At 48.3% G+C, this 14,783-nt stretch overlaps 1 protein-coding gene across 1 annotated transcript; it reads right to left on the reverse strand.

Moving 5' to 3' along the window:
* Positions 1–2,000: 2,000 nt before the first annotated feature.
* Positions 2,001–14,026, reverse strand: CSRP2 (cysteine and glycine rich protein 2). Its single transcript, XM_061559852.1, has 6 exons — positions 13,876–14,026; positions 8,722–8,850; positions 7,852–8,020; positions 7,240–7,378; positions 5,514–5,607; positions 2,001–4,785 (listed from the first exon to the last, which is right to left on the reverse strand). Exons 2-6 carry the CDS (start codon positions 8,831–8,833, stop codon positions 4,709–4,711), a joined length of 591 nt encoding a protein of 196 aa, XP_061415836.1. The 5' UTR covers positions 8,834–8,850; positions 13,876–14,026; the 3' UTR covers positions 2,001–4,708.
* Between the last annotated feature and the right edge of the window lie 757 nt (positions 14,027–14,783).

Consider the following 14,783-nt stretch of genomic DNA (forward strand, 5'->3'; position numbering starts at 1 on the left):
GTAATAGACGGACATATTGCAAAGGGACCTCGTGGGTAATGGAGGCCATCTTGCACAGGGAACTTGGGGGTAGTGGGTGGCCATCTTGCACAGGAAACGTGTAGGTAATTGGCGGCCATCTTGCACAGGGACCTCGTGGGTATTGGGCGGCCATCTTGCAAAGGGACCTCGTGGGTAATGGACGACCATCTTGCAAAGGGAACTCTTAGGTAATGTGCGGCCATCTTGCACAGGGACCTCGTGGACAATGGGCGGCCATCTTGCACCAAGGACCTTGTGGGCAATGGGCGGCCATCTTGCACAGGGGCCTTGTGGGTATTTGGCGGCCATCTTGCAAAAGGACCTCCAGGGTAATTGACGGCCATCTTGCAAAAGGACCTCGTGGGTAATGGACGGCCATCTTGCACAGGGAACTCGGGAGTAGTGGGTGGCCATCTTGCACAGGGAACTTGTAGGTAATTGGCGGCCATCTTGCACAGGGATCTCATGGCTAATGGGCGGACATCTTGCACAGGGACCTGGTGGGTAATGGGCGGCCATCTTGCAAAGGGAACTCGTAGGTAATGTGCGGCCATCTTGCACAGGGACCTTGTGAACCATTGGCGGCCATCTTGCACAGGGACCTCCTGGGTAATGTGCGGCCATCTTGCACAGGGACATCCTGGGTAATGGGCAACCACCTTTGTAAAGGAAATCCAATGCGATTGTTAGTGCTTCAGATTCCCTGGGTTTAGATCGTCCACGAAACTCACGGTCCTCCCGAAACCGCATCCACTGCACACACACCATGGCAGATGCGGACACCATGGCAGCTGCGAAAAAAAAATCCTCCGACTGTGGTCATCCAGAACACACCATACAGCAAATAACGATGCAATGATGCGTTTGCCTGGCTTGACCGCATGCAAAATTGTAGTTGTTGCTCTGTATCTAAATCAGCCATACGTAAGAAAGGTAAAGGGATTCCTGCTATTTAACTTCATGTGTATGGCCATCTTGGTTAAGGGAAACCTGATATTACACTTCCGGTTGGTGACCATCTTGGTTAAGGGAATTCTGATTTTTAGCTTCCGGTGGGTGGCCATCTTGGTTAAGGGAAACCTGATATTTAACTTCCGGTGGGTGGCCATCTTGGTTAAGGGAAACCTGATATTACACTTCCGGTTGGTGACCATCTTGGTTAAGGGAATTCTGATTTTTAACTTCCAGTGGGTGGCCATCTTTGTTAAGGGAAGACGACCTTAGCCAATTATGTTTCAGGCCCCTCACCCCTCACAATATAATTTGCATGTGATTCGAAGACTAAAAATATGTATTCTTCCACACGTTAACTGTATTACTGTATCTACCATTACCATGACTCATGTATGCACATTCCGTTTGCAAATCCACTGCCGAGGGACTCCCCACACACCGTGCAGGCGGAGTGAGTTTCATTTAACCATACTTTACCAAACTGGCCATTACAGGTTGGTGAATTTGGGAACAACACAGTACAGAAAATCAATGGATTTTTCTTGCACTGCCCTCTACTGCCCAACAATGCCGATTACACATGCTTTTATAGTCATCAATCCAAGCATTTTCTAGGCTCAGGACTGATTAGCTTTAGGCGACGGGATGATGGATTTAAGAACATTTATGAGTATTTATGAATCTATTAATTCATAGCTCCACCTGCAAAATGATGAGTTGCCTCCACCACTGGCAAAGTGGATATTCATGGGGGATATCGTCCATGATCAATCCACTGCTGGATGAAGACCTCCCCAAGCCATTGATTGGCCATGCATCAGTTCAGAAATGCAGCAATCCATCCAGATGTGGCACATGGCTCCATTGCTGCACGGCTGTCTTTCTTTCTTTCTCCCAATAGCAGCGGCAGCCTCCGATTACGAACACACCACCAGTGTATGGAAATATGATTAGTCACACGTTACTCCAGAAGCCTACCTAACCCTTGCAGCCACGCGTCTGCACAGATTGCCAACACACACACATTTGGTGTAAGGTTTTAATGAAAGTGAAAATGCTCGAACGACAACGGCACGTCATCCCGTTTCATCGCGCAACAGACGTAAATGATACAAAACTAGTGTATTTGCGGTAGAGATCTAACTAATGAACCTAAGATTACACATTTTAGTGTCAGACTTGTGCTAGAGATGTCTACATTGTCTGCACGGTTGTCTTTTAAGGGGGCTCATAATGGGCAGTGTCAGAGTACTAACCAGTCACGAATTCCATCACTTCGCTTGCTTACGCTCTCGGAATAAATTTCGTGCTGAAGCTCAGGATTCAAATGTAGGATTTCAAACGGTGATAATCAGTAAATGAAATAAATTAAAACTAAATTAAATCACGACGTTTCGGGCACAACACAAGCGCCCTTCTTCAGGTGTGGACAACGTAGCGAACACCTGCAGACGGACGCTTGTGTTGCACCCAAAACGTCGTGATTTAATTTAGTTGTTTTCATTTATTTAATTTATTTTTTACCTACGTGACTTCACCGAAAAAACCAAAGAGTATGAATCCTTGCTGTCCCGAAAACTTCAAATCTAGAATTAGGTGCCAATCAGGTCAATGCCCTATGGCCAGGGTCCCCAAAAGCCACGGCGCTTCGGAACAAGGGACAACTGCTGTACGGACATGCTTAGGAACAAGTGAACTACTCTACAGATTTTTCATGGAATATTAAAAGGTCCTTCAGCTCATCTGGCCGCAACCCCCAGAAATGGTACAGTTCGACATTCAACGGCAATGTGGAAACAACTTGTGGAATGTAAACGATCCTGCGAGATAAAAAAAAGAAATTGGAACGAAGTAAAGCGCTGTGTTTCCATTGTCTCACATTGACCAAACTTGCAAGTAAGTAGATGCAGCATTTTTTAGTTTTACAATCATCTGCAAAGTTATGAAATAATATACGTATATTTATCGAATACCGACAATGGACTTTACTTAGTACTTTATTATAGTTGAAAATATATATTTGAAAGTGTTTTCCTACAGTAACATACATGGGGGTGGGGGGGGGATTCGAATCTTCACGTACGATTCTGATCCAGTGATGGAAATTACACGTTTTTGTGGCTGGGGGCAGTCTCAGAAAATGCATCCTATGTTAGTATCGTCATAATCATCAGCAGCCATGAACAATCAACTGTTGGATGAAGGCCTCTCCAAGCCATCCTGCAACGTAACGATTGTAATGCTTAAGCATAGTATAACACTTATTGAATATTATATTCTTGGTTCTTTCGGTAAAGTCACGTAGAAGGGAACAATAAAATAATAAAAATTTAAAACAATAAACTTCTCACTAGAATTGTATTGTTTTATATTATAGAATTGTATTGTTTAATATTTTTATTATTTACCGAAAGAACCAAGAATATTGAATATTATAAAGCTATATTAGAATGGATTTATTTAGATTTTTGATTTCAATGTAAAATCGGCTGTTATAATTATTTGAGGATTAAGAAACCGAAGCTTTGACAAATATTGTTTACCCACGCAATGCTGCACCACTTGAGAAGTCGTAAGCTAACAATCTACAGACACCAACATGTGCCAGTGGACATTCATCACCACAGCATAAGACGTTAATCACATGCGTATGGTGAGCGTGATAGCCAGAGAACATTGTCTCCCCAACTCATCAGGAAGCAAGTCATGGGCAAGCCTGCGGTCAGTTAAATTTATGAGGCCGTGAGAATGTGGTTCTGGGTTGCCAGGTTGCTGTGGAGGGGGGGGTATCGTGAGGCGTTTTGTAACTCGGTGCGCCGTTCTAAAAAACGGGCTCTTGTTGAAATCTGAAAGGCTGTTATCGCTTGTTTTGATCCAACATGTTAGGAGCACTTAAGGATGTTTTGGAAGATTTAGTCGGATGTTTTTGGGATTTCGCAAGTTATTGAATGCAATTTAAATTTAGCACAGGTAAAGGTGCAGTCCTGAAATCGCTTGTTCATGCCACAGTTGGCAGAAAGGCCTCCACTGCTGGCTCTCTAGGGAGTTCCTCTCGAGGGTGTTTGGCCTACTCGTCCATCCTGACCATACATCTTGGAAGAGGGAGGAGTGCCCACTGAATATACAAAAACTATATAATTATTCAGGAAAAGTTCAAGTCAGCGTGAAGGCACTTATTTTCCCAGCAGCGTTGTTTGTCTCGATTTCTCAACACAAGCAAATAAGAGTTATTCTAAAAGCTCTATATGCAGATTGGTCAGCAACCTACTTGCTCTACTGCCCTTTTAATAACCACCTTCACAGCGGAGCAATTAAGGAGTCTCAAACACACTTATCTACCTCGCCTGTGTGATCATATTTGGATTGTGTACACGTGCAAGCAGTAGATAATCTTACAGGTTGCTCTGGGGCCTAAGAGGCTTTTGTCGGATTATTGAAAATCATTAACACAGTTTGAGGAGCCCCCAAGGTAATGTTATGGGCCCAAATAATACACGCTGTATTTGTCGTCCTTCTCCGAGTGCCGATGTGTCAATTTGCACTCCCCCAACATACGTGGACACGCGAGGAAAATGTGGGACGTCGCTGCCGACGACGAGGTGGGGGCGAAGGGGAGTGGCGAAAGAAGGGCCTGGTGTCAGCCCTCGCCCACCGCTGGATTTTTTTCCAGAGCGATGGTGGGAACGGCGGCTCCTGCGTCCGCGAGAAATGGGGGGGTGGGGTCGCCCACGTGTCACTGCGCGTGGGCCAACGCTCCCGCTCCTTGTCCGAAGCCAAAGCCTTTGGGGCCAAAGTTCTTGGCGTAGCACGCTGTGGGGAGGCGGCGGGAGAAAGGGAGCAAAGTGGAGCGAGTGGGTTGGGATGACGAAACGGGAGGAACAGCCGACAAAAATTAAAACAGTCGAAGCTTTAGCTTCTGTTTTTTATAGATTCACACTACTTTCGCCAATCCACAGCTGAATGAGGCCCTCCCCGTGCTCTTCAGGTTACGAGGTTGAATGACCGCACTTCACCACGCTGATCAGTGCGGCTTGAAGGCAAGCAACATAGATGTGGGAGTATAACGTATTTGGGTACTGCCCTCTGCTAACCACAGCGTAGACCCGCAGCCTATGACATCCAATTGTGCACGTGGTGCTCCATCTGAGCACTATCTAAGCGCAATACCTGCTTAGCTTGGTTAGAGGCTTATATAAACTTTAATGGTACATTTTTCCAAATCTCCTTTATTTTGTTATTATACTATGTTTTAATATCTAACGAGACTGATTAGGTAATTTGTTCAAAGGTTCAACATTAGACAGAATATAACCCAACTCGAGATCACAGCTCGTCACCCCTCGCAATACGGCCTCTGTTTAACAACCATGACTTGAGAGAAAACATCTTCTTGCCGTGCAGGTTGGAACTTCATGCACACGGTGACTGCTACGTGGCCCATCGAGAGATGGCGAGGAAGTTGACTTGCGTCTAAGCACAATGCCACCTGGCGAGATACGATGGCACAGGGCCTCGTGGGCAGCGAACGCCGTGCTTACCCTTGCAGTAAATCTCGCCGTCCTTGTCCGTCACCGTCGTGGACTCCAGCCCCTTGCCACACTTGGCGCATCGAAAGCACTGCTTGTGCCACGGCTGGGGGAACACAGAGAATCGGAATCTTAATTTATACTGGAGGAATCCGATGAGCTAGAAAGCTTTTTTTCACAGATGTCTAGTCGAGGCGGGGCAGGTCAGAAAGTGACAACAACAACAATACAAAAACATGATAGTAGTGCAAAAGGTAAGCAAATCACTACAAATAAAAATAAAATATTTTTATTTGACCAGCTAAAGACCACTGAGATTTCAGCATCTTTTTCAGAAGCGACCTGGCCACAAACGATAGCTCAATGAAGTGGCTTATCATGTTGACATTTATAGCGGCCAAATAATCTAAAAACGCATTATTTTTGGGAGGTTCAACCTGGATAAGTGGTGACCTGGTGTGGCCCACTGGTGTGGCCCACTGGTGTGGCCCCTTTCCCTCCATAAGCTCCCCCTACTTTTGCCATAGCTAAGCCCACTCAACCGCTAGCCCCGCCCACTACTCAGGTAGCTCCGCCCACTACTCAGGTAGCTCCACCCCCTGGTAAGGTAGCCCCGCCCACTGCTCAGGTAGCTCCGCCCACTGGTAAGGAAGCCCCGCCCACTGGTAAGGTAGCCCCGCCCACTACCAAGGTAGCTCCGCCCACTGCCTACGTAGCTCCACCCACTGGTAAGGAAGCCCCGCCCACTGCTCAGGTAACTCCACTTTTTAGTCCCTGCATGATGAGTCAAGCACGATGCCGGAACAAAAAAAGTATCAGGTTTTTGTGTTTGTCAATGCTTCGCGATACCGAAACCAGACAGTGTCGGCCAAACCGGGTCGTATTGTTGCTTTAGCCAAGGTGCGTGGGGGAAGGGGGGGGAGGCTTGGAGGAGAACCCTCAGAAGGGCGGGAAGTGGAGTGATTGGGTTTGTGAGAGAGGAAGCGATGGTTGATGCTTTTGCAAGGCTTTTCCTTCCCCCTCCTGATGAGACTCAAAACCTCATTTGTTTTTTTTTCTTCTTCCAAAACCTTGTTTGGTTATATCCTCATGCTCGTTGCTGGGAGATGAACGCTTACAGAGTCACGAGTTTACAATTGCTGATGACTGAAGGATGTAGAATAATTGGGTGATATGAGCCGGCGTACGTTTTACCTATTCTGTCAGTCAGCAGTGTCCCCCCTATGTCTATTTGTTCACATCAAGTATAAATATTTTTTTAACAGCTTTTGTGCTTTTTGTGTAAAGTTTGTTGTCCTTCCCAGCACCTCTGATTACCACGGTTGGCTACGTATGGTGCGAAAGAAGTTCAATAAGATTCGACGTGCAACGCTTGCATGATAAAACAAAAAAACTTTGCACGAAAAGAGGTGTTGTCCACGGAGATGAACTATGCCAAAATAAGCGATGAATAACAATGTATTATTTGCATGTGTGTGTGTGTCCAGTCATTGGTGAGAAGGGCCCGAGATCGTCACCGCACTTCTGCACTTGAAAACCCAGTTGAATCACGGGGGTGGTCGGAGCCCACGTCGGCTCGGTGTCTCTCGCATGAAGGGGGGTGGTGGGGGGGCGTCACTAGCCCTCCCGAGAGCACAGCGAGCCACCGCTACGCACAGCTTCCTCCCGTGGAGAACATGCACGTGGTGCCATCGAGCGTACGCAACGTCATCGAGCGGTGCAAGGAAAAGACACGAACCTTCCCGCCCCCGATGACGCGCTCGGCCGCGTACACGGACTTGTCGCAGCGCGAGCACTTCTCAGCTCCGCCGAACTTCCCCGCCCCCTTGGAGGCTCCGGACTCCCCACTGCCGCCTCCCCAGCTGCCAGGCCGCGCCCTGCGAGGAGCGATGGGATTGAACCGCGCCGGTCAGCGGTGAATCCGCCAGGGGAGAGGGGGCACACAACCGCTGCATCATCAAAACTCCTCAAAACACCGGCCCATTTCATTGGTCAACATGAATTGGGATTTAACCGGTTTAGAGGCACCGATTTGACAAAACCTTGTAAAATTTGCTCAAATGGTTTTTCTAAATATGGCCCATTATAACCCATGTTAAAAGTTGGTGTATTCGTTTTACGTTTCACATATCGGTCCAAACCATTGCGCCAAATGGATGTGTAATCATCCCTCAATGGCGAATGCCATCCCAGCGTTTCCACGCTCATATGAGCACCGGGTTCTGCTCATCTCCACTGCTGCCTCGGCTCGCGGCGCATCACATGGGGGGCACGCTGTGCGCCTTCGTGGGTGCTCGCTAACAGCACTCGCCCGATCAGTCTCTTTGTCTTTCGTGCGTGCGTCGCTCACTCGTCGGGCTTGATGCCGAGGTGCTGGCCCGAATCCATGCTGAGCGTCCCCGCGCCCTGCCCGTAGCCGTAGCCCTTGGGGCCATGCTTCTTGGCATAGCAGGACTTGCAGAAGATCTCCGAGCCGTGCGACGCCACCGTCGTGCTGTCCAGGTTCTTACGGCAAACCTCTGCGTGGGGGGGGGGGGGGTGGGTGGGGGGTGGGGGGGGAGTAGTTCATGTTGCACATCACAATCCTCTGCAGTTGCCACTCCAAGCCGGATTAGTGAATTTCACCACCTCGATTTAATGTTCAACCCCTCCCTCCCTCCCTCTCTCTCTCTCTACCCATCCTTTGCCTATGCCGCACCTCTGATTATCACCGTTGGCTGCGTACGGTGATTAAGAAGTTCAACATACATACAAACACATGCCAGATAACAAAGGAGTACGTGACCCAAATCCCATGGACTGTGAGTAGAATGGTGATGACACCCAACTGTCTGAAAAGCCGTGATCAGGTCAGCACTAAACATGACGTGCATCTTCGCACTGTTTCCAAAAGCTACACAGCTACACCACGTAACTGGTGATGGTGGTGGTTATGATGATGATGGTTGTGGCAGCGGTGGTCGTGATGATGATGATAGTACTGGATATAATAACGATGGTGGTGGTGATGATAGTGGTAATTATAATGGTGGTGGCAGTGGTAATTATGACAGTGATGTTTCTGGTGATGATGATGATGGCGGCGGTGATGAAGATGATAGGGATGCTGGCGGTGATGACGATATTGGCAGCAGTTTTGATTATGAAAGTAATGGTGGTGGTAAAGATGATGATGATGATGGTGGTTTTGACCGAGCGCGTGTGAATGATCGTCACTTACGGCACAGAAAGCAGGACTTGTGGAAGCTGCCCCCCGCGCACTGCACCTCCTCCGCGTGGTACACGCGCTGGTTGCACACGCCACACGCGGCGCCACCGCCCCACTGCGACATTGCGCACACCTGGGTCTCTGCACAAAGACAAAGATCCCCCGTATAGCCTTAACAGACTGTTGGGGCAAGTGCTGTTAGTGAGCAGCACCTATGAAGACCGGCACGGCACACGAGGGGGTGGGTGGCCAGCACCATGCCCGGCCGTCTTTGTCTCCCCAAGTGGCGATGTTTACACACCGCACCAGGTCCTCATTTGAGGCTGAGTCTACCTAGGGGAGGCCCAGGACCGGTCCAGATTATCGTCACTGGTATTGCCTGTGAGCGGAAATCGAAACTCGGTACACTGGGTTCGTAGCACAACACGCTAACCACTGCATTACCGCACACGCACACAGAGACACAGAGACAGAGATCCTCTGGGTGTTGCCATGGGCACTTTGTGTTATCATGATGTGGTCTGGGACTGTTTGTTTTAGTTGTTGTTTTTCTGCCTTACCCAAGCTTGCATTTCGTGTTGAAAAATCGGCAGGAATTGACTTATGCAAGTTGGACTTTTACTGTATCCTTTATTTATATTTAGTGACTTTCTTACATTTTCTCTCTTTTGCACTTTAATCGTTTTTTTGGTATTTGTTGTTGTAACTTTCTGGCCGGCCCCTACTGGACAGAGCTTCATAGCCCATCGGATTCATCCAAACGCTAAAGATGCTGATTCTAATGTAAGTGATCACATATTCAGGCCAGCAAGCTCCACTCACTATTGGGGAATTAAGGCTGTGGATTAAAATCCTTTTTTGGGGGGAGTTCGTCTCACTTTTCGACAGACTGGGCACTGCCATAGGAACGTGTAGTTTTCACAACTAACTCAGGGCTGCTCCCACAATGGATGAGCAAAACTGTCCAGCGCCTGCTATCGCTTTCTTGACTCAAGAGCACACGAGGGATTCGAGTGGATGGCATCACACTCGCTCACCTGTTGCGTCTACATACGTTCTACATGTATGTTGAACTTCTTTCGCACCGTATGTAGCCAACCGCGCCCATCGGAGGTGCGTGGGAACGAAAAATACACTAAATGCAAAAAGCAGTTCTAAAGAAATGGGCGTACACCACACCAGGTGCTCATTTATGGCCGGAGTTAGCGTGACGGTTTGCGCTCCTCGATAAGCAAGGTACAGTATTGTGGTTCATTTGTGGCAAACACTTCGTGTGTGTGACGAGTGCGACCTTCCAGACCACTCACTTTACTGACCCGCACTGAACGGCAGGGTTAAGCGGGAGCTAAACGATGCCCGCGGCGACACTTTGTGGGGATGCCTTTGTCCAGCAGTCGACTGAAGCATGGCTGTACATTCGTGCCCCGCAGAGTTAGCGTGGCCAGAGGTTTTGGAAGGAGTCACAACTTATTTCGCCTGCCTCAGAATCTCATCCCATTCCCATCGAGTTGTTGAGACGTGGGTGTCTGGACATGGTGATGTGGCTGAAGGAGTCTTGCGCCCATTTTCATGGGATTTAGTTGACGGAAAGACAAAATCTTGAATTTCATCGGCAAGGGTTTCGCTTTTCTTCCGACTGTCACAGACACAAATTTCGTAGCCAAGAAATCGGTCCCGGGCCACGGGATGAGGCGCTTACCCACCGGCACTGTCACCCGCCGAGCGGTTTAACGCCCCGTCGTTATTTGTGCTGAATATTCGTCAAAACACAAGGTTTGTATTGAAAAATTGACGTGAATGCTACAGTACTTGCACCATCACAACCACTCTGGGTTTCACCTTCGATTGGAAGTTGAAACCTCGTCGTTTTCGACAACTCTGTGCAACAGAAAACAGTTTTAACTACCGTGTTTAAACAACGTCCACGGTGTGGAATGTTGTGGTTGCGTGGCATGGCTGGATTTGCCAACGTTGCAACGGACCAAGCCCACGCGTCATTCTCGATCCGTCAAGGTGTAGTTATCAATATCTTGGCAATAAAGCGGAACACGAGCAGCGGATCGCTGGCACAAAACAATTCCTGACAGCCGATGTCCGGGTCAAATCTGGCAGGTGGCAAGCCGAGGTGTTTGGCTGTCCGATGATGGGTCTTCGGGTGGTGCCGCACCTCGTCACGGATTATGCCTGACCAAGCCCGGCATTGATCTGTTATCATTGGTTATCAATAAAGGTGGCCGATAAATTGGCATTTCGCCAGAAGGGGCTCTCGGGAAATGACACCACGACGTTAAGTACTGTACTGTACTTCTTGTAAGTGCACTTCCATCGATCTCTTACACAACACGAGAGGATGTTTCTTCATGCCATGTAAGAGTTGCTATATCATATGCATGTATGTTGAATCTTCTTTCGCGCTGTACATAGCCAAAATATGTAGTCATCAGAGCTGAAATGTGTTGAACTAAAGTGCAATTCAGTTATCAGGCTGCACAACAATGCATAATGAGTTTGTGTACGATGTTGCTTTTGTGTTGAACGGGGTCCTGTCGTTTACATGAAGTGTTCTTGCCAATAATACCTGGCAGCATTTCATTAACAAGCACGACTGTGCTGATGAGACCTCTAAGGTCGAAACCGGTCCACAGTTTGCTTGCTTAAATAAATTCTGCTGGACAACATTTCTCTGGAAAGCCTAGAGGCTGACGGACTAAATATTAATTATATTTACATGTGGAGGTACAACATTTATTTCTCATATATGGTTTTCACATGTATGGTGTGGTCATTGGTCACTGGGCTGAGATCATAAATTTGCTACGTAACTTGTGGCTGGAGCCCAAGCTTTAAAGCCAGATCTCAAATGTTGGCTCATTGTTCCGACAAAGCTGTTATGAGCCTCCAGAGAGCCTGTGAGTCAACTCTGTCGACCATTACTTACAAAAAAAGCTTGTGATGTATTTTTTCCATTAAAATTTTCCTAACTTCTTCTGTGACTCAACGTCGTTTGTACCCATGTGTTTAACCAAAAGATTAAATACGACAAATATCCCACCGATAGCCTGAACAAACTGCTGGGGCAAGTGCTGTTAGTGAGCACCTATGAAGGCCGGAATGGCACACGAGGGGGTGGGTGACCAACACCACGCCTGGCCGCCTTTGTCTCCCCAGTGGCGATGTTTACACACCGCACCAGGTCCTCATTTGAGGCTGAGTCTTTCTCTTCAAGTTGAAATGGTACAACTTTAATTATTATTAATCACACTCCAAAAATCTATTTAATTTATTTATGAGCACTTGTTCGTTCAAAAAAAAAACCAACAACTTAAAACTGTTTTTCAGGAAGTTCCTGTTTTGGATCTGAGACCATTACCTTATTAAGTGTTTTTGCAGGCTTCAGGAAACTGCCTTTTCGAGAAAAAGAAAACCACTCACGATTGGGCCCGCACGAAACCTACTTGCTGTGCATCCTTCTTTGCGCACTTACTCACAGCCAAACAGGTCAGAGGTGTGCTCCACAACATCCCGCAATGGGTACCCGTCTCTCTGCGGTCCACCGACCCTAACTCCGTGTCCCCAGACGACGGGCATGCATCGCAGCCACAATGCCACCACGCCAACAAGGGCCTCATTGTAAATACGTTTACAATGAGAGTCTCTTCCTAAGCCCAACATCAATTGTCTCTTTCAACTGTAAAAAAAGAGTAGAATAATTTATATATTTACGCATTTAAAAGACAGATCCAGATTAACTTGTAAACCCCCATTGAGACAAAGGTCGTCCTGTGGATGGTTTGTCGGAAACAAAGCATTCCATTGAATGTCAAACGAACCCAACACAATCGTCAATTACACTGTGGGTGGACGCGTGTGCAGTGTATGTATCGTGTGTGGAAGATGTGTGCCGAGATGTGTCATGGATTGTTTGGTGTGTGTGTGTGTGTGAACGTGTGTTTGTGGTTGTTTCGTGTCCAAATCTGGCTGTCGCCTGGTGAAGCTAGTTGTAATTACTGGAGAAACGTCGTACTCTGATTGTAAATGTTGTGGCTTGGCTCTCCAACACACCGGTGTGGTGCTGTACTGGTATACTGCATATTACACTACAATATACACTAGTGCTGTACTAGTGACGAATTGGCCACGTTCTGTTGACGTGACAACCCTTACGAGTTGGCTGTGTCGGGTGGTGGCGGGTTTAACGGCACATTTATATATTTATATATCTAACCCCAAAACAACTCTTATGTCCAGTGTTGGTTTTAGTGTGTGTGTGTGGTGTATATGATGGGTGTGTGAATTCGTGGTATGATTCTGCACGGTCGGTGTGTGTGTGTGCGTGGATTTGTAGATTGTGCGCCTAAAGTTTTGGTTGGTATCCGCCAAGGTGCCGTGCCGGCCTTTCATAGGTGCTCGCCAACAGCACCTGCCCCAAAAGTCGGTTGAGACTATACGGCTGATCTTTATCTTTGCTCCGTGGGAGTGAGCACGGTTTGACGTTGCTGTTTTGTGTTGTTTCGCGTGCGCGTGTACGTGGTGATGAATGGGCGTTAATAATACAGCCATCTGTGAGCGTAATAAAACAACACAAGCATTGTATGTTGAACTTCTATCGCACCGCACGTAGCCAATCGGAGGTGGGTGACTACATGCACGAAGCCGACAATTTTCGTAGCTTTTTTGTGTGTGTGTGAATTCAAAGTCTCCTCTTCGTCAGAGCAACGCGGGCTTTGAACATTGCCCGGCAGAACGCGCGCGCGTGTTTACAGTGCGCATATACACAGGGTGATTCAAAAACATGTTAACGCTTATACTATCGTTTTTAACGGATGAAACACTGCAACGCGTTAACAAATGTATGTTGACAGCTTCAAAAAGTCAGAGAGCCTCCACTTGTTCGCCCTCGTTGTCAACGCGTGCCCGGAATCTTCCCGAGGTGGCCCCCAGAGCCCCGAGGTCTCGTTCCGTGTGGCGTTGTCGCAAATTATCGGACGTGTCAACATTTTTTTTGAACCACCCTCTGCGCGCGTGTATATATTTAAACACAAAAAAAACCCGCCCAACGTTCAAATGCGACATTCGTGTTGAGGACGGCGTTACACTCCGCCTCCTCTTCCGATGGCGAGTGTGACGGGCGATGTCGCACCTGGACCAGGTCACAGCGACACTTACTTGACTGCAGCCGCGGTGTGACGAGACGCGTCACCGGTGTGTGCCACGAGGGGTGGTGGTGGTGGGAGACGATGCCGAGCCCTGGGTCGTCTGCTGCCCTTGTTGGGGGTGGAGGCGAGTGGTCTGTCTGGTCGCCTCGGGGAGGAGGTTTATATGGGGGGTGCAGGAGGAGGAGGGAGCGGTGGTGCCGGATGAGCGTCGAGAAAATGCAGGGGAGGGACTTCCAGCAGCATACGCGGACTGACACAATTGCCTTCAATAGGCAATTGGTGCAAGTGCTGTTTGCGAGCGCCTATGAAGGCCGGCACAGCGCGCGAGAGGGATGGGTGGCCAGCACCACGCCCGGCCGCCTTTGTCTCCCGAGTAACGATGTTTACACACGGCTGAGTCGACCTAGGGACTGGTTCTGGCCGTGAGCGGCAATCAAACTCGGATGTCTACAGGGTTCATAACGCGGTGCGCTAACCACTGCGCCACCGCTCCCCATACAAAGACAAACACAGTGACAGGCAGTGGCACCCACGTAGTGACCAAAAGCCCAAGACACACACACACACACGCCACAATGGCACACACATACACACTGATATATACACAATGACCTACGAGGATATACACTCACTGACATGTAGATATATACACACACTCACACGTACATGCATACACACACTCTAAGTGCAACAATCCTCAAAACGAGATTATCTCATCCCCATACATACACGCGCGTGCACAAATGTGACATGCAGACACACTGACACACACCTACTACACACTCGTGATGCAACGATGGTTGCATGACAGAAGAGATGATCTCATCGTGGTCATCTTCACGGAGACAAAGAGACACGCGCGCGCCTCCGCAATGGCATACGCACACACCACATGCTGGACCTCATTACGCGTGTTCT

The sequence above is a fragment of the Lethenteron reissneri genome, chromosome 26 (assembly GCF_015708825.2).
Source record: "Lethenteron reissneri isolate LAM-NWPU_2019-01 chromosome 26, ASM1570882v1, whole genome shotgun sequence".
In the NCBI taxonomy this organism is placed as follows: Eukaryota; Metazoa; Chordata; class Hyperoartia; order Petromyzontiformes; family Petromyzontidae; genus Lethenteron; species Lethenteron reissneri.